Source organism: Pezoporus flaviventris, unplaced genomic scaffold (genome assembly GCF_033815535.1).
Source record: "Pezoporus flaviventris isolate CSIRO_AGI_PZ_B2104156 unplaced genomic scaffold, CSIRO_AGI_Pfla_v1 ptg000015l, whole genome shotgun sequence".
NCBI lineage: Eukaryota > Metazoa > Chordata > Aves > Psittaciformes > Psittacidae > Pezoporus > Pezoporus flaviventris.
Window position 1 is genome coordinate 37,361,267 of NW_026892563.1, and position 25,646 is coordinate 37,386,912.

Genomic DNA, 25,646 nt, shown 5'->3' on the forward strand with positions numbered 1-25,646 from the left:
AGGCGGTTAGTTAAAGAGAATTGGGAAAGTGTGAATTGGGGAAAAAAAGAATGTTATAACCTTGCTAGCACAAAGGCAAAAGCCATTGTGCACACACCAATTTAGAAGCAGCAACAGTGAAATCCTTTGAAGGGAAACAGCAGTGATTTTTATTATCGCGTTACATGAGTTCAGAATGTTGCAAAGTTAAACAAAGCAATTATAAAGCTGTGTATTTAAAAATGCTTCATGTTTCACAGTCTTTGAGCTGAATCAGGTATCCAAACATCTGGGGACTGCAAAATCCATCAGGAAACAAAGACAGATGAGACGCATCAAGACAGGAAGGTTCAGGGCTGCCATTGGAGAGACAAGGAACAGCAGGAGATTCCCACAGCTTCTTTTGGGTAAAGAAATGTTAGCACTACATGGATGTGTACACTAAACAAAAAGAGGAAGAAAGAGAGAGGGCTAAAAAAGGTTTTTGCTAGCCTCCTGCTGTTCTGTGTCTTTCTCACTTTGCTCTGATCTCTCTGTACATGTCACTGGCTGGCAGGATGACTGCTTCCTGATTCATGATTTCATATTTAATTCTTTCTATAGAAAAGGAATTTAAAGGAAATTGTTACAAATGGTTTGGCCACACTGCATCAAGTCATTGGAAACTATTTCATTACCCCTGACGGGGATATTTTTTCCCTCCTTTAAGAGAAAAGTTAGATGCTTTCCTAAACGCTTTCCAGACTTGAGCTATTCACAGATTGCAATGTGCAAGGCAAACACAGCCCAGGCCTGGAAGACAGAGGCTCTCACACTGGACACCCCAGTAGCTTGGGGCGTTGCAGGCGGTCTCCTCGGCAGCGTTTGCTTTCAGAGAGCTGTTGCTGCCTGAAAATGCTTTGGGTGTAGCAATCCTGTGCTCATCCCACAGGCACTTCATGAAAGAGGCGACTGTTCCATGTTGGGAATTCAGAGAAACCTCTGGCCAGCAGCGGCTGCTGGAGGCGCCCTGATTAAAGCCCCATTGTTTTGCCCACTCCAGCGGTCCTGCTAAACCACTCCCTGGTGAAGCTTCTGTCCAGTGGTTTGAGAAGAGGCAAGTAAGTAAATATGGTCGTTGCTGGGAACAACAAAGATCGGGGAAGCAAGAAAAGAGGAAGCAACAACAACAACAAAAATCCTTTAATGCACTATGTTTCAAAGGCAAATGCCAAGGAGCTGGGTTTCTGGGCTGCGTTTCTTTTGTGTTTCTGACTCCTGGATCTTGCTGTACTAAGGGTTTTCAGACACTAACAAACACACTGCTAACACAAGAAGGGGTGTTGCAGGAAAAGGGCGTTGAGATCATGCTTAATCAAACTTCCTTACATTTTGATAGCTACAGCACTGCTGTATAAGTCAACCATCTCTTTGCCTTTGCAGTTCTCTGCAGCCAACACAGCTGAGCCACACACTTCACGCCAAGATCCATATCCTGATGCCAGTACATGGCTGACGGGTTTCAGAGAATAAAAAAGCCAAGCTAAGTTCATCTCCTTGCACAGGTCTATCTCAAAGGGGAGCAAACTACATGATTTAAAAGCAGGAATTTACTGGAGGCTGTAAAATCAGAGAAGTTTTGCTTCCAAAGTAAAGGAAACTGAGGCACTGCACGCCTTCAGCAGGCAATGAAGCTGAGCACATTTGAACATTAAGTATTGAAAGCTTATTCAAGCGAGACAAAGCTGCTCTTGCTCACACCCCTAGACTCTGGAACTGATCAGAGACTGGAGCTCATTTTAACATCAGTTAGGCACCAAAGGGGGAATTAAAAAAGGAATTAGCTGATGAAAAACACATCGTAATACAGTAACTCAATGGCATCTCCTTGCACTTTCCAAAACCAAGCTTGGCTCAAAGGCTGAAAGGAGGCAGAAAGAATTTCCTCACCTCTCACCCTGGCTCAGTTTTGGATAAAAATCTGGAAGAGGAGCTTTGGATAACGTGACTTGTTGTCACTGTGGCCATTTTCCTTTACACTCCACTGTTTGTGATGAACACTGTTCTTGTCTGTCCTCTGGCTTTCTGTACCCAGAAAAGCATCTCTTCATCTACTCTACCCCTACTAGCAAAACTGCCAGGATTTTGAACTGTAGTCCCACTCACAGCCCTCTCTCCTATACCATTCTCTCTCCTACCAATTGGCAGTCTCCAGCTGTTCCAATACAGTCAGTCTTGCTCTCAGACCAGTTTTTCCAACCTTCCCCTCCTCCGTTTCAAGCATATTGGAATCTGCTTACATGCTTTCTCCACTCCACCTTTGTCCTTATTCCCTTTGCCCATTTGTTCCTTTCTGGTCTCTTTTCACTTCTGACACACTTTTCCCTTCCAGCTGTTACTTTGGATGCATTATCACTAGCTTCTATCCATAACCTAAGGTTGGGCCTGGTCCAAAAGCAAGAATCAATTGAAATTGTGGCTGGTGACTTGTAAGGGGCTCCTTTCCATGAGCCGGTAATGAACCATATCCTACGGAGTGCAAAGAGAAAGCTGTGTTGTTGCATATTCTCCCTTTTAAACCAGGAACTATAAAATGAAGATTGCAGTCCTACAGAAAATCTTTGCAGCACTTTTATTTCCCTCCCCCCCCCCCCCAGCTCTTGTTTTATTTTTGCAAGATTAACAGAACTAAAGACAGCATCCTGGCCAAATCCCAGTTTAGGATAATCTCTTCTGCTATTTCAGATAGATGCTGCATTGTTTTACCATTTCCTAGACCCAGAGGTTAGGTGGTAACTGGATGTCATGTTCCCTTCAAAACTAAAACATCACGTATCAAGGCAAAGACCTCACTAACTCAGAGGGAAGCCCTAGCAACCTTCCTCTCTAGGTATACAACGCCACACTGGTGTTCCTACACATCCCTTTGAGGATCTTGGTATGGGACCTGCCTGAGACAGGCAATCTGGGTGATCACCATCCTTTTCTGCCTTCACTGTCATCCAGTGTGACAATCCCACAGGTATAAGAGCTGAGACCCTCCACATTTGATAATAATAATAAGGCCAGTAATAATATTGAGGACTTGGTACCAAAAAGAAGGTGATATCAGCATCGTTTAACCACTGAGGGGAGTAGGATGTGGAAAAATAAGGTCTCTCACTGAGTCAAGCAGTATCAGGAGCAGAGGTTTCCATAGCCTGTGGCACACCACTGATGTGACTCCTACCACCTCCTTTGCTTTATGCAATTCAGGCTCCAATCTGAGCAACACACCCTTCATTCGTGTACAAACACCAGAACATAAAGGGAAAAGCAGAAGGTGTGCTTATAAGCTGCTTACATCTCTGCCAGGTCACCAGACAGGGTGCAGGCTAAAAGAACCCAAGCTGAGGGTGTTCACAGGTGAACATCCATGCTCGCATTTACCCAGCGGTACCACCCTCGTGTGGGACATGGAGAGGGCAGCACTTCCCAATAGTTCAAACAACTGGTGCCCCTGGTAGCTCTCAAAAGCACTGAGACACAACCTCTGACGTGTCAAATCCCCCTAGCAGTGTTACTGGCCCAGCCAAGTGAGTTCAAGGAGCCATCTGGCCAGGGACATGGAGTCCACATGCCAGGGACCAGCCTCTTGCTCCTCGGGCCGGGATAATGGGATATTGTTCCACTGCTGAATCACAGCTCTGTTGGGCTGAGGGCTTGTCTCGTAGGGATGACCTATTTAACACGCAAACTGCCAAGGGAAGGAAAGGGTCAGAGATAGACCTCACCCCATCCTCTGCCCCATAACAAACAGGAGGTTTGCATGCAATCCCAACACCCCAAAGCAGAGAGGGGAGAATGGGAAGGGAAAGTGATGGGAAGGGAGAAGCCCCTTGAGCACTTCTCATTCAAACCTAAATATGGGACCATTGGTCAAGCATGGGAGAGGGTTTTCCTGCTATACCAGGTTTTTGTTTGCAGTTGGCCCCCAATGCCACCCAGAGATCCCAGCAGCATGCTGTGCCACACTTGCTGCCTTTCTTCCTTGTCCTGCATTGTCCAAGGTTCCACTTTTCATCACCACAACCCAACTAAAGAGCTGATAGCACTGCAGAGACAGGACTGCACTGAATGTCCTAGCCTCCACACTGGCTTCACCATGAAGTAAAGCAAGTAGTACTATTGCTATCAGTCTCTTTTCAGGGATGCAGAAGTGGGGAAGGGGATAGAAATAAAGCACTTTCCAAGCCAAAATATCTTTCCTTGAGCACAAGAATTGCTGTCAGTTGCACCTGCACTGTCCCCTGAATCACCACTGTACAATATCTATTCAGAGCCTGCAAGTATTCAGATGTCAAGAGGCAGGAGCACATTTTCATGATTTTTCCCATTCTTCCAAAGAGAACACGCATGTCTCTTCCCCCTTTTTCTACCAACGCTCACTTACATATGCTGCATAGGTATATAATGTCGCAAAGAAAAGTCTCGCTGTCACCCTTTGTTCATCTACTAAATCCTTCTTCCATCCTGAAGTGAGTTCAAAGCTGTAGTAAGAGCTGCATGAAAAATCCCAAGCAGGGAACCATCATTAAGGCAGGGATAAGCCTCCAAAGCTGTTAGGATCCAGAGCTGCAGTTCATGCCTGTCTTTAATGCCCAAGAGCTAAGATCAATAATTCAACAAGCGCCTTGCATCCTGAAATACTTCACAACCTGCAAAAACAAGGCTCACTCCACCTACTTGTGTGCTTGAAGGTGGCAGCTTTTGAGCTGGGCAGAGCAGCGATATGTTAGTTTAGGACACTGAGCAATATAGCAAACAATGACTCCAGCTGAAATTGCTTCTGGAAAGGAAAAAATGCAGCACATACGCATGTAAATAAGCCCTTGTGTCCTAGGAAAATAGATAAACCAGAGCTTTTTCTAAAGGATTGGGACCCTTGTTTTACCCTGTGCCCAAACGGCAAGCTCCCCTAAATGATGTCAAGGCAGCAACTTACTTGGACTGAGCTTGCCATCTTCTGAATCACTCACTCCACTCCTGCAGCAGGATTTATTGGGCAACTCCCATGCAAACGCTAACCAGACATAAACCTGCTTAGGGTGTAATTGCTGCAAGCACAGCTTAGGGCTGAACAGCAGCACGCTTACTGAGCTGCCATGTTCAGGAGCCTAAGTAGTATCCAGTTAATCTTCTCCAATCTCATTATTGCAGCAGAGTGACAGATGGGTATTTTAGCAGGCTAGAAATTAGGACTAATTAGAACTCGTAGCTCTTCTTTGTATTTATTACACTGGTTCCTTCCGTGCCTCTGAAGCACGTTTACAAGCAGTGCCAGGGGGGTGCCTCCAGCACTGTGCTCTGCCTGCCACCCCAAGGACAGCAGGTACTGGGTTACTGCTGCCTGGCTGCCCTAGAGATGGGGTTGCAGAAGGATGTCATCCTTATCCAGATTCTGACAAGTCTTGAGGGGGACCCTAAACCCATGGAATCATAAAATCACAGAATGGTCTGGGTTGGAAAGGACCTTAAGATCATCTAGTCCCAACCCCCTGCCATGGGCAGGGATGCCCACACTATAGCAGGTTGCTCCAAGCCCCGTCCAGTCTGGCCTTGAATACTGCCAGGGATGGAGCATTCACAACTCACTTTGGCAAGCTGTGCCAGTGCCTCCTCACCCTCACAGTAAAGAACTTATTCCTTATATCTAACCTGAACCTCCCCTGTTTAAGTCTGAACCCATCACCCCTTGTCCCATCACTACAGTCCCTGATGAAAAGTCCCTCTACTGGGATCTGGAACTGAATTTCCTCACTCAGTACCCATTTGTGTCTTTACACAGCAAACCTCGGGCAGCAGTATGTGACTAGTGCTCACTATCAAGCCATGAAGGAAGAGTAATGGACTCAATAGATCAAAACCAGCTCTTCCCATTTACCGCTCCTAAGCCTGCCTTAGGTACAGACGCTTGATGTATTGACTTTGGCAACACATGCATACTGCCATCCTGGCAATAAAGTCATCGAAACAGGGCCAGGTGGAATAAAAAACCCCAAACAAATAAGTAAGAGGAACTGAAAACACTTGAGGGAGGGGAAAATCCCGCACACCCCCACTGTAACCCGGAACCATCGCCTCAGGCAAAACCCCACGCTCCTTTTAGAGATTCCAGGACATTTGTTTTAACTTTTTTTTGCTGCATTCCTCTATCTTCTTGTACTTCTGGTTTCCAGCTGGGACTGGAAGGGAGAGAACAGGATTATAGAAGGAAGTCTGTTGCTCTATTTTTCTGGCTTGATTAGAAGCAGAAGATGCAATAAATCTCATGAGAGAGTTTGTTCCCATTTAGCTTCTTGTGTATCTGCAACTACCTGACCAGAGCAAGGGTAAGGAAAATGCAATGCCAAGCAGAGCATACCAGGAAGATGAAAAGAGAAAGGGCAAAATGGTGAAGTTCTTCCCCTCTCTCAGTGATCTTAAAGGTCTTTTCCAACCTCAACAATCTATGATTTTGCTCAAGGAAAGGATACAATTCAGTCCTGCTGACAGCTTATTTCACACACAAAGGATCCAGAAGGAGGCTCATCCTGCCCAATCACACCTCCGAACCTCCTGAGGTGTGGCTGCCATCACCACCAGCAGCACCATATTGAGAGATGAATAGAAAAACAAGCACCAGTTGCACATGAAGCAAAGAGTTCTCCATGTGCTGGTTGGCCGTGTTGTGCTGCCAAGCTGCCTGTCTGTAACAGGACTGACAGCCACATTCACTGCTGAGATGGCAAATACAACAGTAACAAAAATACCCCGAGTGATATATTCAGATAAACACACACACACCCCTTTTCTCCCAGTGTTCTGGGTTTGCTTCTCAGCAGTTTTTGATGAGCCAGTGAGATCAGGCACAGATCTAGCCTTGATTCTCAGTCCTACATTCCACATGTACAAAGTCTGCAAGCATGTCAGCACCTTTCAGAAAGAAAGGCAGCCCCAATGCTGCTGTGTTTGGTGAAAACCATCAGTGGTATCATAGAATCATAGAATGGTTTGGGTTGGAAAGGACCTTAAGATCATCCAGTTCCAACCCCCTGCCATAGGCAGGGGTGCTTCACACTAGACCATGTCACACAAGGCTCCGTCCAGCTTGGCCTTGAACACTGCCAGGGATGGAGCATTTACCACTTCTCTGGGCAACCTGTTCCAGTGCCTCACCAATCTCACAGTAAAGAACTTCATTACATCTAACCTGAACCTCCCCTGTTTAAGGCTGAACCCATCACCCCTTGTCCTATTGCTATAGTCCCTGATGAAGAATCGCTTTCCAGCATCCTTTAAATGACGTTTGTACCGCAGAACCTGACTGATCTCCCTTCTAACACTCTTTAGGAAACAAGTCACACAGTTTAGTTATAGCAAGAATGTCTCCTGCCCTTTGGATGTTCAATCCCTATTGTAGAGATGCAGGTACATCTCCTTTAACCATTCCACCGTGTGAACTATCACATCTAACAGCATTACAAAACCAAACACACACACGTTCCCAAATGAGAGAGAGCAAAGAAAGGACATGAGATGTAAAGAGAGCTTTGTATTTGGTTTGGGGGTTAGGTTTTGTTCTTCCTTTAACTGTTCTGTGCTTTACAGCACTAAACAAAGCATCCTGTTCCAGATGATAAATCTTATAGCTGCTCCTGGCCCTGGAGAGCACAGGAGATAATAGCATTTCCAAAGGCATTTAGGTAGTTGAGCCTGGAGCATAGAAAAGGGCAGAGAGAGGAGCTGGAGATGAATGGCTCTGAATCCAGCTCAGCTGCTCAGGGCATATTTCTAAGAGCAGCAGCCACAGCTGAGAATCCTGCATGGGGAAGCACATTTCGGTCTCATTGCCCAGTGCCTGCAAGAAGAAGGACATGTGACACAACTGCCATGAAGGAAACAAGTCCAGCCACAAGCCCCCACTCCAGTGCACAGTGCCTTGGCGGGAGGCTGTACAACCACAAAGATGAGCTACTTCTTAGAGTTATTTGTAGGCATTCTATAGAGCCAAGGGTTTGCACAGCTTTCATAAGGTGCAGTGTATCAGTGTATTGTATTATATAAAGCATACATTAATTCGTTTGAGCTGGCCAGCAGCGAGACTGCAGAAACCATTAAAGAATAGGGGCCCTTTGTGAAAAGACAATTCATTTTCAGCATCAACCAGGGCAGAAAGAATCCTTTACGCTGTCCCATTTGCATGTAAGTTATTGACTGAAATTGCCAGCCTAGGCTGGGAGACCAAGGCCAATTCCTAATAGAAAAGTATACAATACCAAGAACATATGAAGATTCAGTAAAAGCATTGCCAGCAAGTTGAGGGAGGTGATCTTTACCCTCTGTTCAACACTGGTGAGCCCACACCGGGAGTTGTGTGTCAAGCTTTGCGCTTCCCAGTACAGGACGGACTTACTGGAGCAAGCCCAGCTCATGGCCATAAAGATGTTTAAAAGGCTGGAGCGTCTCTCATATGAGAAGCTGTGATCGCTCAGCCTGGGTAAGAGAAGGATCAGGAGGGATCTTATTGCTGTGAACAAATACGTGATGGGAGGGAATGAAGAGAAGGGAGCCACACTCTTCTCAGTGGTGCCTACTGACAGGACAAGAACATATTAAAACCTGTGAGATTCCATCTGAACACAATACCTTTTTACTGTGATGATAGTCAAAGGTTGGATCAGGCTGCTCACAGAGATTGTAGAACCTCCATCTGTGGAGATACTCAGATCACAGTCCTGGGCAGCTGGCTTTGGTCTAGATCTCAAGAAGTCCCTGCTCATCTCAGTAACTCTGTGATTCAGTAACATTTCTCAGTAACTCTGTGATTCAGTAACATTTTCTACTGCTGTTAAAGTAACTCTTCCTTTATAGAACTTAAAACACTAAGTTGAAGCATCCAGCCCACCTGGCATTGCTTGGAACTGGGGCTGTCACACAGCATCAGCTGCTGGCACCAGGATGGAGGTAGGCTGATTTGAGCTTAGGTCAAGCAGTTGTTCCTAAGTGGGAGGGCAGCAACTGAAGAAGAGGAACTGGAGGCAAGAGCAAAAAGCATGAGGTTTGCTCTATGCTTTCTGGTGCACTGTTACGATCAAAAGCGCCTCCACCAGGCTGAAAATGGGGAATCTAATCCAGCTGCATGCTCATGTTCAAGGCAGGAGGGTGAGACAGAAAAGGACTGGGACTTCCCTGTCTCTTTAAGCAGTGTTTGCCAAAAGACTTGTAGCATTAGGGACTGAACTCCTCACTCTCACACACAGTGATAGCATTGATCTGGCACTTGAGTGAGGGCGAAGTTTTGTACTGGTATTTATAACCTCATTAGTTATCATGGGCCTAAATATTTGACAACAAGCTAGGTCTTACACCCATGCTAAGTACTTTCATATCTGCGATCACACTGGTGCAGACCAGAAAGTCTGCTTGTGGTTTCAGATAAATATGGAAAACAGAAGATTACATTATTGAATTAAGTACGAAAGTTAATAACAGTCAGCACAGTTGCCCCACATTATTTAATTTAACTCTAAATTCAATTTATGCTACACTGGTCTCTGTGTCCATTGTAAACACTCTGCAGGTTTTTTTGTTGTTGATGATGCAAAACACATTCAGTGAAGTTATCAGCAGAGAAGCTGAAGGCTCTGGCATAGGACCAAAGGACAGCTGGGGCTTGAGGCTCTGGGAATGTATGGAAAGTAGACACCAGTCCACAACTTACAACACTCGTTGGCCTTAAAACAACCAGCAGTGAAGCCAACTAGCAGCCTTTGTATTGGTGTAAGGTATCTGTAGGTTTCCATGTCAAAGCTCTGTGCGTCTGGCACCCTCTTGGTGGTGCCCCATCCTTTAATCACCCCCTATTTATATTTCACACTTAGGGGAACTGCATCCAGTGCAGATCAGAGATCCAGTCCAAGCTGTGATATGAGCAGTCTGCCTGATAGACCCCCAACCCCAGGCCCTTCGGAGCAGGACTGGGTATGCTGTTACTGACAGACTGTTTTCATTTCCCCTATTACCGCTAAAGGAGAAACATTGCAACGTAAACCTTTGGCACAAGCCCGATTGCCAGCAAACGCTGCTGCTGTAGAACTCCATCATATATGCAAAGCCTAAGTTATAGATGCAAGCTTTCTACTACGGCACTGGTGTCACGAGCTCTCCAAACTAGAACCAGGCCTACAACAAAACTTGTGCTCCAAGCACTGCAGTCAATGCAGGAGCTCCCAGACTACTTGCTCACCATGTGTACACCAGCCTGTGTTGTACATCCACTCCATGCAGTGCCAGTATTTCATCCACTGCAGTTATTTCCTCAGACCTTTGAGAGCTGTGATAGCACAAGCACCCAAACTCCTTGGTTTCCCAGGATCAGATGAAATCAGCTGTTGCCAGCAGAGAAAACATTTGCTAAATCAAAATATATTTTCTAATCTAGAATCTGCAGGCAAGATGTGATTCATGCTGTTCGCAGGGGGTGGGGGAGAAGGCAGGATCAAAGTGGGGCTTGCTGCATGCAAACAACACGTGTGCCTCCTGCAGTGATGGGTGAGGGAAATGGAAAGCAGGAGACAGCACGGAAGAGCTCTCTGCTAATCACACAGTGCTAGCAATGGGAAGTCAGCACAGAACAAGGAGCTGAGCTCGCAACACAAATGTTTGACTGCAATAACACTGTGCCGCAGAGACACAAAAAATCCAGCCCCCAAGAACCAGAAACAGATTGAGGAAGTAACACAAACATCATCCAAAACAAGGAGCAACAGCTAAGTAACAGAAGCAGACAGATGGCTTCTGCTCCTGTTTGTTCCCAGTGTCTTTTTGCTCTCGCTTTGTTGCCATAGAGGCTGATATCTGGGTCTCATAACATGATGCTCCGCATGCAAGAGCAGGTGGAGAATAAGCAGCCCTTACGTCATTAATAATTCCCCCACACCATCCATTCTGGCAGCAGAGCTTCTGCCACTGGACATGCCTTAGCAGGTTCTGAAAGGCCAAATTGATGTTTTCCCCCCCAGCCCCAGCCCTGCTGCTCCACCTGCCAATTCTTATATTCAGCCCTCAGGCCCCTCTGCCACAGCTCTCCTCCACTGCACAATAATACAGTCCCCCTTCTTCTGCCCTCAGACTTCAGAGCCCAACTGTCCCTTATGCTCCCATCACAACAATGAGGGGATACAGCCTTAAGCATCCACAGAGGCTTCATGGCTACAGACAAGGATAGACCCCTCAGAGGGTTTATGGGGCTTCTTGGTATATCAGCAGTGTGAAAATGTAAAGCAGACTGCAGAAACACAGCAGACAAAAAAAAAAGAGGATTAAACACTGCAAGACAGCCCAAGAGGCTGTTCTTGTCTTGTTCTCCTCCTAGTCCCTGCCATTTCCTTCCTTGCAGGGAGACAAGTGTTTGCATAGCCTCAGAGTGAGGTAGGTCAGAGAAGAGATCTGAAGTGAAAGCAATTTTGGCTACAGAAAGAGAAAAAGGTTTCTGTCCAGGCTCAATCAGTTCTTGAGACAGAAATCCCCAGTGCCACAATCTCTAATTCTGAGAGTGGGATGAACACATTCCTCATTCTTCTGCAGCACATTAAACAGGCGTGTGGCATTTTCATTTTTCCAAGGGGACTAAAACAAAAAAGAAGAAAAAAAAAAGCCTTGTCTTTTTTCTCCACATTGCCGTGAATGATCCATCAGCAGTTTTCCCAGGACTTTCTGCATGCATCGCTAACTAAAAGCGCCTTCCCAAAACTACGGGCATGCATTCACTTCAAAACATCAACATGGGAAAAACAGCTTAAGAAACCCTAAAACTATGTGAACACAAATGTGTCTTTATGTTGTACATCTTTACAGGTGCTATGGACTTGCATGCACCCTCACACACACATGCGAGTGTGAGGAAGGAAAGCCACACGACCCAGAAAAGCTGCTTCACACCTGAGTGGCAGGTTTAATGTCTGGCTCCAAAGGGAGTCTGTTCTCATAGCAAACTACTTTCTTCCTGAGATGCAGGTCTCCTCATCCACCTGAGCACAGTATAGCTTCACAATGAAACACGTAACATCAGGATCAGGCAGAAGATCTGTTGTCTCCTTTCCATTCTAATATCCAGGGGCTTCAAACCATCTCCCTGTGCTATGGTTGCAGACAACAGCCCTTTCTGCCTCCCTGGCCTCAGGGGGTGCTTCTGGCCAGCCCTGCTCTCTGCCATAGCAAGAAGGAGCCTCAAGAGGAGAGCACAAGGGAGTTGGTGGCTTCAAAGCTCTTCAAATGAAGCAGCCCTATTTCTACAGCAAATAACAAAGCCAATAAGCACCATTGCACAAAGAGGAAGGGCTTTGGGTGCTAGAGACTCAGGATGAGAGCCATTGACGGAGCTGTGAGGAGTGTGGGAGGGGGTTAAGGGGAAAAGCTGAGCTCACTGCATCCCAACAAGACAACATCAGGCAGGAAACAGATGTTCAAGGAACCAGAGGGGTACAGCAACAGCTGAATTAACTCTCCAGCAAATAGGGGAAGCTCAGATCCACAGAGCTGACCTACATCCTAAGAACAAGGTGTCTAATCTGAGATTTGGCTTTTTGCAGTCCTAGTAGCGCATCCTATCCCAATATTTAGACACCATCACACCAAAGACAAAAGAAACAATACAGCCTTTCTCCAAGCCCTACCTGGCTCTAAGCAAATGAAGCAAAGGCAGGTCTGAATCAGTGGCAGTTCCTATGAAAAAGACTGGATTACCATTCACCAGCAGAATCCAACTGTTGTAGATGTATTTCCATTTTAAAAAGTGGAAGTTGTACCTGGCAGTGTACCTGAACTCCCACAGTTAGAAGTACTGGGAATATTAAACTCCATTTTGACTTAGACCCTCTTACTTTAATAGCTTTGACATTTTCAGCCCACTCTTACAACACTTCTCTGTTATAACCAGAAGTAAGACTCCTCTTTGTGACTGTCTGAAGCAGTTCAGATTGTCCTGCCCCAACTAAGGTTTGTGCACAGCCTTGCATCTTGTCTTCTCTGCTGGCTCCTCCATGACTAGAACATTATACTGCTGTTATTACAGGAACTGGGGGCCTGACGTGCAGCTCCCATTGACTTCAGTAGAGGCACTACGAGCTACTCTCCTTTGGAAACCAGGCTGTTTATCAGGAGGAAAAAGCACAGCTCTAATGTTAATCCTTCAAACCTAGTATCTGTTACCTTCATTGCACCCATACAACGTTTCATTAAAGTTTGGCACAGGAAAATATTTTAGTAAAGGGCATTAGCACTAAATTCCTCCTGCATGGTACCTATCCATGTGGGCTCACACTGCTTTCTAGTGAAGCTTTGACATTCCAAAAGATCCCTTGCCTCTGTGTTCGGATTCAATGCTGGCAGCAACAGAAGAGGGGCTATGTGAAATCAGATTACTTTTACTCATTGGCATTGCCAGCCACCATTCTTTCATGTTTTATGTGATCTTTTCCTCAAATCCACTGCTATTAAAGTCATTGTTTGAGAATGTTAGTGGGAAGGAAAAAAAGCTAATTTCCCCACAAGTTTCTAGCCCTCTTGCCAGGAGAAAGACTTAAAAAAGTAACTCAGATGCGCACTGAAGCTTCACAAAACAGCAGAAAAAGAACCCAGCACTGATTTTTATTTTATCTCATGATGTCTGTGTCCTGAGTCACGATTTTAAATGCTTGGGAGCACTGATAGCAGTCTGCCCCCATAAGGAGCATGTGTAGAGTCTGCCAGCAGCAAAAGGCCAAGTAGGGTCAAATGCAGTAGTGACAGGAACTGACTCGAAATGCAGTAAATTCAACACATCTGAGCTTCAAACCAGCCAGCAGACAGCAACATCTGTCTGTCATCACTGACCTGGGTCAGATCTGAAGAATCAACTCAGGGATAAAGGCTTTTTATCACATTTTTAGTCTCCTGAGCTACCCCATTGTACCCACTACATCTACACTCCTCTTAAATACTTTGTAGTTCTGCTACAGCTTTTGTTGTATTATCACAAAGCTCTTTATAACAGAGGCTTAGGTATATCTGTCTGCTAAGGGAGACAGCGGGATCTTTCCACCCTTACACTGAAACGCAGCCATCTCTAAAGCAGGCCATAGCAAGTTCTTAAACAGTTAAATGACAGGAGAGGAAATGGTGATACCTTAAGCAGAATATAATTCTCTCCACTGGAATTTGGCAAGGACACAGGGACTAAGGTCTTTGCAGAAAGCACAAGCTGCTCTTCAACAGCCACAAGCATGTAGGGACTCAAGTTGTGCATCTCCCCCACAAAGCATCGCACAAGTAGTGCAGCACCCCCTAACTGTAACGGTCCTGCACTATTCCAGAGGGAAAAATGCCAAACTGAATTCTCTACACTAGCCTTGGCTGTGCCCTGTGCTCCCTTTGCCATTCCCAGCACCAGCAAAGCAGGTCTCTGCTTCCCTTCACTTGTGTGAGTTTGCAGGATCAGCCACACAAATCAGCACTACAGAATGGTGTAAAGCAGACCTGAGCATGAAAGCACAACCAGTCTGACTTGTGCCCTGCCTGTCCTACAGCCTCTTCTTCTTTTCCAGCTAAGCCTTATGGGTGCATTTTAAAACCTGCTTTCGCAAAGGTCCTCAACAAACCATTTTCTATACAGCAGCCAAAGCGCTCTCCAACTCCTCATCAGTCACAGATAGCACGAACTTACATCTTCATTGCTTCCAAGTAGGGAACAACCAGAGCCTGCGTTCCACCATTTAAACACATAGTACCATCCAAAATAGAGAGAAAGTCACTGCTTTACATCTTTACCAAAACCCCTGCTTGCAGGAGCACTGGCTTATCACTGGAAATAGTTCTTAGCAGGACAATTCAACTATTCCCAAATCAGTCACCTAAATGCTCTCTAATTTAGTTTTATAATTACAGGTTGCAAGTTTATGATGTCCTGGTGACATCTGAACCTTCATTTCTTCCCAAGACATCACTTTGGCAATACTTAGTCACACTCCTACTGATCCTGAGAGCCCTACTAGCAATGAAATTACTATCTCTAATACCCTCATTTCTTCTCCTCCTGTTCTGAAGAATTTGATTGTTCCAATCTAACTTACACCCTTCCCAATAAACCTATAACAATTCAGTCTTTTATTTCTGGATCCCACGGCACTGGGCAATGGTATGTGCTATTCAAAAAATACAGGGAAAGGAACTTCATATTCTTCCCCACTTTTCCTCAGCACAGAGAGATAAGTAGGTTGGAACCATGAACCATTCCACAAATGAGACTTGGAGCAATGTCCTTCTTACTTGTGCCCAAAAAAAAATTGAAAAAACGATGGGATTTCAGGTAATAAATGTTGCTGTTCTGGTTAAATTCCAACTGCAGTAATTATGTTTCTCCCTTTAAAATCTCTCTTGCTGCTTCAGCTGAATATACTGCCTGTGCCTGCATTCCCGGAGTTGTTTTTCAGTGTTCCTGTAAACAGCTGTAAATAGTCCCTCCACAGTGGCAGCTCATGCTAGCACTGGATGGAATTTATCTGTCTGTACCTCATGCTGGCAAAGTGGTATCAGTTCATTAAGCCTGTTTTTTTTTTTTCTAGTTCAATTCAATTGCTGTTAAGACCTATATAAGTTAAAAAATACAATAACTGTTACGGACAACCCACAGTGCAATCGAATGCCTGGTTTCCCCCACCTCTAAGTAAACGCACACATATAACGTTTTATCTTAGTGATATATTTACTGCCCCCTTCACTGTGCAATGGAAAAGACAACTGTTATGTAGTCCATCCCTCTGCCAGTGCAGTTCCACCCTGTACTTCATCAGCCATGCTCCTCAGCAAATGAAAGACCTGATTGTACAGCCCTCCCTGTATAAAGCTGACATTGCTGCTAGAAGCCTTCTTATTTGCTTGGAGTAGCCTGACATTGGTAAAAGTTAGTTAACTCCAACTGGAACATAATGCGAAACCTGGCACATACAGCTAACATCAGGGATGGTTCTTTTTCCCCTGGCTAAACTGCAGGTCTTTCTTTATGCCAGGCTCACAACTGCTTCTCTCATCATCCAACCCTCTTCAAGAAGAATCCTTCTGCTCCTTTCCTCACCAAGGGCTGACCAAGCTCAGGACCCTCTCTTATTGGAGTTACCTCTTGTCTGAGCTATCATGTTCTCACCCAACACGTTGGGGGCACGGAGGTCAGTTAGAGGAGGAGAGGAGAGATAACAGGCACAGTAGTGAAAACATTAGCTCAGCTTCCCCCTTACACCTCACACTCAAACCTACTCCACCTCCCTGTCTCTGTCTTGTCTCCAGCCACCACGGAAAGGACAATATGGGAACGGTGCTGCAGTCCAGGAGGGGCAGATGGGACATTCCCAGTTCCTCCCTACAGCCCTGCAACGCTCATGGACTTCGAGAGGATTTCATAGTCCAGGGGGAAGCAACACTGAGCGCAGGCTTGATTTCCAAACCTAGCCCCTAAATGCCTGCTACTCCCTTCCACTACCAGGCACACGGGAGAGGGCATCCCAGCATAGGGCTGGCCACCTCTGTTCACATTTAAGCATCCCGAGAGCCTTAGCCCAGTCCTTTCCCCACACACAGCACTACTCATGCAAGGGTCATGCAGACCCGTCACCAGAGCAATCTTCCGATTGTTCATTCATTGTGAGTAACAAGGCAATGACTCCACTTCCCAGGGATAAATCAGCCCCAGGTTGTCTAGCCCTTGGGAAAGGTCTGGTCTGCAGTCCTACCGGTAAAAAAGGGGGGGACGAACGCCCTGCTCCTTCGCAACCAGAGTGAGAATAAAGAGACATTTACCATCCTGCCCAGAGCTCTCCAGATACTCCGTCAGGTCGCAGCCGAACGCGCTCGCGGCTCCCTTCCTCTTGAGTTTCTGTTTGGCTCCCTTGTTCTTCATGAGGTTAGTCCCAAAAGAGGTTCTCCCCCCTCCTGCCTTGCCCCCCACCCCCCCAGCCTCACGCTGGGCGATAAGAATCTCGCTCTTCTCCTTAGACCACGGCCCGTGCCCCGCTCCCAAGGAGCAACATCGGGGGTCCCGAGCAGCGTCCAGCCAGAGAAGTAAACATGAATCCCCACCAGATGTTGGGCTGCTCCTGTGGCAGAGGACGGTCAGGGCGAGAGGAGGCTGCCCAGCCAGCAGCAGCAGCGATCATAGCCTGAGCCCGGAAGGGTTCTCATCGGAGGGAAGTGGGTGGTGGACGGGTGCCCGCATCAGGGTTGGCAACTTGGGGGCAGGCGATGGTGAAGGAGGGGGTGCTAAGTCCCTCAGCACGGTCCCAGGACCCTCCACGGCCACCTTCTGGGTTTCATCAGCCGCACTGTCGACACTCCCAGCAGCAGAAAGCGTCCCAATGTGGTTTGTCCTTCTCTCGGCTTTCGGAGGAGACTGGAAGTTCAAACGGACTAATGAAAAGGGACCGGGGGAAGAGTCTGCACAAGGCTCCTCTTTGGCTCCCCCCCCTTCCCCTCCTCCTGCCTTTGGACAGTTAGAGGAATGAGAAACCAGCTTCCTGCCCTGACTCCCGCTCGCCTGCTCGCTCCTTTCCCCTCGTTTTACAAATCCTAGGATTATCCAGCTCAAAAAAATGCTGGAAGGAAGTTAGCTGAGGAGGGGGGCGGAGGACAAGGTTTGGCAATAAAGTACATGTGTGTGTGTGTGAGAGAGGGGGAAGGAGGGGAGAGGAGTTAGGGACTGCGATGGGGACGAGGAGGGAAGGAAGGGGGAAAGCCTGTCCTGCGAGTCGACAGATAACGGACTGCCTGAGACGGAATCAGTGCAAGCCGAGCGGTGCAGTCAGACGCTTCCTGTGCTACCAGTGCTTAGCACTGAAAAGGCCCAAGGAGGGGCCGGTGAGGAGGGGAGAGACCAGTAAATCTCTGCCTCTTTATCCAGTCCTCTGTCGCAAGGCTCCTTCCTGCCCTCGAACATGACTCTGTCAGTGCGGGGTTTGCCTTCCTTTACAGAGGCACAGGATGGAGCTATCGAAGGGCAAGAAGGGGGCAGAAAGTTGGGAAACTAAAGAAGGGGGGAGGAGGGAAACCTTCAGCTCTCTCCTCCCCAGCAAGCAGAAACAGATGCTGTCCGGGCATCTAAATTCACGTAGGCTCCCCTTAACCAAGGAAGGGGTTTAGAGATAAGGAACAGAAATCTCACAGTAGAGGCAAGAAGGGAGATGGCCTGGGTCTGCCCTCAAGCCGTCTTGTTCCCTTCCGCCCCCAACACCTTTCTACTCTTACTTTCAGTACATGCATATCTCTGCTTGTAAGAGCAGTCACTTACACTTAACTCCACATTTTTTGTCCCAGAAATTCAGACCTCTTTACAGGGCTGGGTATGCTGGTGGGCTGCATGCTTCACCTAAGGAGGCAAACTGAACTCTGCTAAGGCTTCACTGCCCCCTCTTGCTTCGTGTCAAATATAACTGTATGGGTCTGGGTGGAAAATAAACAAACAAATGAAAAACAGGAAATTGCAGCTTTTCACCAAAAATCAGACCAAAGACAAGTAGAGGAGTTTTACTTTGGAGGAAATCTGGCCAGAAAATGGGGCAAAGGACTGCTGCCAGGCTGAAGGGTAGACCTGAGCTCTCACCACCGGACCAATGGTTGTTCTCAGGGACCCTCAGTGCTCATGAAACTCTTAAAACTTCCTTGGCTTTAATACGGGCTTCTCACAGCACCCTGATGTCAAGTCAGCACATGGGATCTCGCCAAACCCATCGCGTGCCGCAGTGCATCCTGCCTGCCGGCCAAGGGGCAGACTTCAAACGGGACAGACAGACAACAGGACGCTCAGAGCTGGGTGTCTCGCCAGGGCATCCTCCTGCTGCCCTGCCTTCTGTAGGAAGAGAAAGCCTTTTCCTTGCCGCCTTAGGGAGGAGGCACGTCCTCCTGCACATGCCAGCCTCCTCCAGGTTCACCATGGCAAGAAACCACACCATCCTCTTCTAGGTCCTGAGGGCGGTAAAACACTGTCACAGGTTGCCCAGAGGGATGGCGGGTGCCCCATCCCTGGAGACATTCAAGGCCAGGCTGGATGTGGTTCTGGGCAACCTGATCTTGTTGAAGATGTCCCTGCTCATTGCAGGGGATTGGACTAGATGAGCTCTGAAGGTCCCTTCCAACCCAAACCATTCTATGATTTTATGTATACAGCTTCAGCATGTCACCAGTGAGGGAGCACCCTGACATGGCCACTATGCAGCATGGCACCCCACACACACCTTGCAAAGCCCTGCTCTAAGGGGCCTTGGTGGTCCATGAGCCCAGATAATGGGGACTCAGCAGCACTGCTGGGTCAGAGCATCACCCTCTCAGTATTTCTTACAGGCCAGTAGGCATTTTCAGCTGAAAGCACTATTTCTTATTGCTTTCAGTGGCAGTTCCCTGTAGCTGCTGAGGAGGTGCCATCGTTGGAAGCCATGGCTCCATGCAGAAATGGAGTGCTGTCATCTGATTTTGGTTATCTGGGGGGCTTTTGCTGTGCTGCCCTGACCCCAAACAGGCTGTGGGTGGGTGATGCCTGTCCAAGGCTGGGACACAGGACCACTATCAGCCATTGCCATCTGGGTGTCATGGTAGATGATGGAGAGAGATTGCCACCACCATGACAAGAAAAAAACAGTATTTGAAGCAAAAGAGCAGGGAATTGGAGCTAGAAGCACGACAGGGAGGATTCTGACTTTATTCATAGAGGCTCTTTCAGGTGTTGGTTGCAGTTTGCTGCCCTGTGCCAATAACTCCATGGAGGGAAGAGTGATCCAGAGAAAGGAAATGGTGTGGAAGGCAGAGCGAAGGAAGGCGTGAGGAGCTCCATGAGAGCTCTTTGCCAGGCAGGCTGGGCTGTAGGGCTGGCTTTCCCCATGCCAGGTCGAGGTTCAGCAAGAGGACAGAGGGGAGGTTGCTGCAGGATTGCTTAGGGAGCCCAGGGCCAGGAGGAGGAGGTCAGGCAAGGTGAGCGGGCAGCAAACAAGGGAGGCTTTACAAACAAAGCACTTTCCTATCGGAGCCTGAAATCAGTGCTGAGCCAGGGGATTTTTTCTGAGGGAAAGGAGGGATGTTCTCCTCCTTAGAATTAAAAATAAGAAGCCTGGATTTGTGCAGCCTTGGGAGGCAGGGCAGGGCTCTGCAATAGTGAGGGTGAGCAGTAGGGCTCAAGGAGTAAGCCAGGTCCCTTCTGGAAAAGCTTTCACAGGCAAGAAGCAAAGCTGGACAGAGAAAGAGCTCAGGCCAGAAGCGTGGAAAGCAAAAAGGAGTTCAATGGTGAAGCAGCTGGGAAAGAAGGGGGAATTTCTCTCCCTCCTAAGAAAAGATAGAAGAAGAAAAAAGTGATTGTGCAGAATAAGAGCAACACCAAGCCAAGCCAGAGCTCTCATAGAGTTTAATTCCCAGTCCCCACCACCATACAAACAGCATGATGGCCAGCAGTCGCACAGTACCACAGCCCAAACCAGGAAGCCATGGCCTGTGATACTTACTTTAATTCCTTCCCTTTGAACCTGTAAAAACAGGTCAGGATTTGCAGTTGGACACAAAGCCCTCCCCATCAGAGAGGGCCATAGGTTCATGCAGGAAGGTGGAACACCTTCACTGCTGATCTGCAGTGCCTTGCCTTTGGCTTCAGTGTGGGTATGGGAAACCAGTGTTTGTGTGTGAATGAACATGGGATGGATAATGACTTTGCAGTTCTATCCGTTCTCACAGACAAGGTGCCAGTGACTCCAGAAGCAGTCAGGGAGCCTGGGGAACAGCTTTGGCTATTAGGACTAAGTGTTTCTTCCCCTTCTAAGAGCCAGGGGCCACAGCAGAGGCGTCACACAGGCTATTTCTGGGCACCCATCTCTCCCCTCCCTACTGCATTTCCTTCATTGTGTTTGAGCTCTTTCCTATCCATGGCTTTAAAATCTCCACCAATCTGCCAGGCGCCACTCAGCACAAAAGAGCAGGGAGGGCTGGGGAGTGGAAGACCCGGGGAGGGGGGGCTCTGAACCCCTAAAAATAGCCCTGCCAAGTACAACTCTTTTCCTGACACAGACAGTTCATTGTTAGACCCTGACACGCCAGTTCACTCTCCCTCCCCACCCCTCCACATACTCTTTCCTCTCCTGACCTCTCCAGCCTGGTTTCCTGTCTACTCCCATCTCCATGGTCAAAGCTGGAGTGTATTGTGAAGCCTAAAGCTTGACATCTTCTGAGTACATATCAGATGAGTCTATGGGGCTACCCTTCAGCTTCCCTTGGCACAGGGCACCCACCACTCTCGGTTCCTAATTCCACACATTCCCAGCTACAAGCCCTGTCTCTCCCAGCTCTAACCTCCTTTTCTGCATTCCCGAGGACCCTCTTGTCCACATCATGACATGCTTTCTTCTGTGTCCATCTGCCCCATGCAACCTTTTCAATAGCTACTTCTCTGATCCCAGCACTTCAGCAGCAAATGAAACAGGAACCTATCACTTGCACACTACCAAGTTTTTTACTGCTGGCTAACTACCCACAACATGCTGGTGTAACCAGGAGGTACAACAGACCTATGCCCAGAAGGCTCTAGCTATGAGCCTGCATAATGATTTGATGTCATCACAGGGATGTCCTAGAAGGAACCGGACTAGAACAAATGGAACCAAATAGAAGGGGTTTGTTCCCACTTTGCTGGTTAGGGCATCAGGTGAGGATCTATGGCTGGGGGATGAGATGTAGTCACTGACTTATCAGGAGCAGACATATATGCCTGCCCATTCCACCTCCTTGAGTATCATTCCAGATGCAATGAAGACCGAGGTACTTCAGTAGCCTAATGATGTTCTGTTACTGACTACACACACCACAACCACAAAACATGCAACAGTGCTTTTAGCCAGATTGCCTTCTCCCATTGTTCACAGTCATTTCAGAAGTGTCAGGTTTTCAGTACAGAAAAGAGATGAGGAATGTATTTCACTTCCCTTACTCAGAGCACAGACTTGCCTGAACAGTGATGGCTGCTCAATCTTGTGTTTGTACAGCATCTAGCACACAGGAACTCTAATTCTTGACTGGGGACACCAACTGTTCTTTATTTAAACCATATAAAGACCATTACAGAAAGGTTTTATGTCTCCCAGTGTAAAACTCTATTGATAGTGCAGTAATATACAATAGCATTATAAAACAAACATCCAAACACAAACTCTACCAGGCAAGCCACACAGCCAGCAAAAGCTGCTTTCATCTCAGAAGCATGTTCTGAACCTTCTCCAAGCATCTTCCCAACGAGGGGACCCATTTGGTGAGGCAGGAAGGCCACGACCTCACCCCATGGAGCCATCCCAAATTCACACAGGTGTTTTCAATAGCATCCTGCCAGCAGCTGTTTGGATTACATGGAAGAGGCAGCTGGGAGCACTGTGCTGAGTACAATCAAGACAGTATGTCAGAAAGGGAGGTGATTTCTTCAACACATTGCCCCACTGCGAATAACGATAAGGACTCCCACTAAACCAGGAAATGGTTTTGCTTGCTTTTGTCCTCCTCATCAGGTAACCAAAGAGACCTACAAAATTGAAACAATCTGCTTAAAACTACACTATGACTTCATAGCAAAGCAAAATGTCAAATCAGTGGCACCTATGAACTTGGGAGATGCTTCAATAACAAGCCCAGTCCTTCTCAGGTTTTACCAGCCTGTGAACACAAGTGACAACCAGGATTCTCAAGCACAGCCAGGATCTCTAGGATGTGAGAAAACTCAATCAGGGAAGAAAATCCTGAGGAGATCTATCTATCACTTCAGACACCCATTGCTGAAACCACTGTGTCCAGCAGCTACACTAGCGCTGCCTAAGGGAGAGCAGAGTTTCAGTATCTGTTCCTCCACATTTGCACCCCGCTGGTTTTGTAGACGCTTCATCCACCCTTTATTCTATAACAGCTGTTCTAGTAGAAATGAGAACTCTGTTGAGCCAGAGGTTTATAATGTGAAAACAGAAACTATTTAGTCTCTTCTGCTCTCAATTTTACCAAATATCGTCATTGGTAGTCTACCATAAAGGACACTACATGTGTGATTTCTGAATAGCTCAGCTCACCACCACTCAGAGATCACTGACACCAAGACCCACTTTCCTGGTTTTCCACCTTCAGATGTCCTTCTTTTATTACCCGTTCTGCTAATCACGTTGCCATGGGAGAAGGAAGTTGTGGGTTAACCTGACTGCATAAAACCAGCAGTCTATTGCATTTCCATTGTTTAATGGCTAAGAACTGAGAAAGAATCTCTATTCTAAGGAATGACTAAGCTGGAAGGGAGTTTAGGGGTTCACTCCAGCTATCGTCTATTTTGATCACTTTGTGTAGAAGACCAGGTCTGTTTTGTAATAACCTTATTTGTTGGGAAAAAAAAACAACCAACAACAAACCACAAAACAAAACCACCAAACAACAAATAGCTCAGGGGATGCTCCTTATTTTAGGGATAAAAGCTAGCCTGTTATATGTTATATTTAGAAGTCACTTAAAACCTGGCTTCTTTTATTCTGAGGTCTTCTCTTGATCACTTGTGAGACTCATATTTTCTATGAGAGAGTTATGTCTTATTTTAGCATAAGCTTTCAACTAAGACTCCTTTTGTCATGTAAGAAAGTCTAGCACCACAAGAAGGAGTTCCTATGAAGATTCACCAGCTATGATGTTGATCTGCAGAGAGGACAAACTACTACCTTACCCCTTCTCTCTGTCTCTAGCAAAGCAAAGAATGATCTGGTGTCAGGAAGGGGGAAAAGAGAAAATAGAAGCTTGCAAAAGCCACATGTTCCCTTTGCAAACACCTCTACAAGAAGGCTGTGAGCTGTGATGAGCAGAGTGCTAGCAGCTGTGGCAGGCAAGGCCGGGTGTTCTTGCAAGTGGCAGGCTCCAGCACATTTGTTGTTTATTTCTACTCACTGAGCTAAATCCCCATAGGGAAAGCACTCGTGGGTCTGCACTAATGATTTCCTATTGTCTTCTCTGCAAGGCTCACCATATCCCCCCTTTCTTCTAGGCTTACTTCTCCTGCCTTGCGCCACATCCCTCTTCACAGTGCCTTGGTTAAGTGGAAAAACAACTTGCCTTTCGACTGTGCTCTCAAATGCTGAAGCAGGGAAATCAGCTATGTGCAGAGATTCCTTCTGCCTGGGATTTGAGTGCTCTCTCTCTCAGGATGTATAATATTAAAGCTCTCTGTATACTTCCTCAGGGAAAACCACATTTCTCCTTTAACATTTCCTTACCTGCACCCTGGCTGTTCTGGCGGGAGGTGTTTTCTATGGGGACGTGCCAGGTTGTGAAGGATGTTTTTAGACTTCTTTGGCACGCTTGCTTTCTCTTTTCCTCTGCTTTCAGAAATGTCACCAGCCCTGCACTGCTGTCAGAAACATTATTTAGTTTGAATCCTGCTGAGTCTCAACACCTCCAGGCAGAGGTGGCACCAAGTTATCTTCTTTCCATCACAGGCCAGAAGGGCTTGGCTTGGCTTCACTCTGACACCTCGATGTCTGAATCTGTAGTTCAGATTATTTCCTGACTCAGGATGAAGTTATACTGGGTGTGAATTACAGCAGAAAGTACCCAGAAGACTTCAGGCTGGAATGAATAATATTCTCTCTGTGCTTTGATTTAAAACAGCCTAATGGGCTGCTTTCAACTTTTTATGGCTAATGTAGCATCGTTGTAGCTGGCCAATATGACTGGGACATGCAGGGAGCCCTCTCCTGAGTAACTGGGGTGCCTGTAGCAGAACTGGTGCCTTTTCTCTAGACTAGCAGAGGGGTTTTGTTATCTTTAGAGTAAGCTTTGCCTAAGAAGCCTGGCTCCCTAATGCTGCCCTGCTATATTTAGACCCTCTTCTGGTGTGCCCACCCAGTGCTGTTCCCCTTGTTTGTTTCCTACCAAACAATGAGACCTGAAAGAATTGCTTGGAAAGGGGCCAATGCTCTTGCAAATGAAACTGTCAGGCAGCCAAGCTCTGCAACGGCCCCTTGTAACATACTGTACTGGGAAATGGGAAGCAATTGTCCCTCCTGCTTCAACCTCCAGCTTGGGCTTTTTCCCCATGCTAAGAGCCCTGCGGCATGGCCCTGCCCCAGGGACTGACTTTGAAGAGGTGTCAGAAGACATGGAGGCAATGCCAAGAGGCAACAGATCAGGATGGCAAGGAGCAATGTAAGATCTGCTCTCTGTTCTCCCTCACCCCTAATCCTGTATTCCTGCCAGAGCGTGTTTTAGCAGCAGGTTGTTCCTGGAAAGCCTTTGCTATCTGCCCTGATTGTAGTAGAAGTTGCTCATGTACATATAGGGTTGCAGGTGCGGTCAGATGCCCTTCTCACTCACCCCGTGTTTCTTTGCTGTGCTTTTGTGGTGTTTGGCTACCACTTTCTACAACATCAGCACTGTAGAAGGAGAGAAAAAGCGGCCCCAGCCCTAATGGTGTGCAGAGCAGGGGCTGCATTAAGATTCCTTTTACTTCTTTAACACAAATGGAGCTAAAGGGAAAAACAGAGGAGGAGGGGGAAACAAAAATCCAACCACACAAACAAAAAGCCAACAGGGAGTACTGGGAATAAACAGACTTCTTAAAGACAGAGGGGTCTGCCTGATCCACAGCAGCCTAAATGATGAGAGCC

General features: G+C 47.0%; 1 protein-coding gene across 2 annotated transcripts in view; it reads right to left on the reverse strand.

Annotated features, from left to right (window-relative positions):
- Window positions 1-23,824, reverse strand: part of ARHGAP31 (Rho GTPase activating protein 31) — a 65,046-nt gene extending 41,222 nt beyond the window's left edge. Inside the window, exons 1-2 of one of the 2 annotated variants that reach the window (XM_061454029.1) lie at window positions 23,706-23,824; window positions 16,807-17,395 (exon numbers count right to left, since the gene is read on the reverse strand). In XM_061454029.1, coding sequence (XP_061310013.1) covers window positions 16,807-16,906 — 100 coding nt within the window. In that variant the 5' untranslated portion in view covers window positions 16,907-17,395; window positions 23,706-23,824. Of the gene's footprint in view, window positions 1-16,806; window positions 17,558-23,705 lie in introns of those variants that run through there. The other variant, XM_061454030.1, reaches the window with a different exon arrangement.
- Window positions 23,825-25,646: the final 1,822 nt, after the last annotated feature.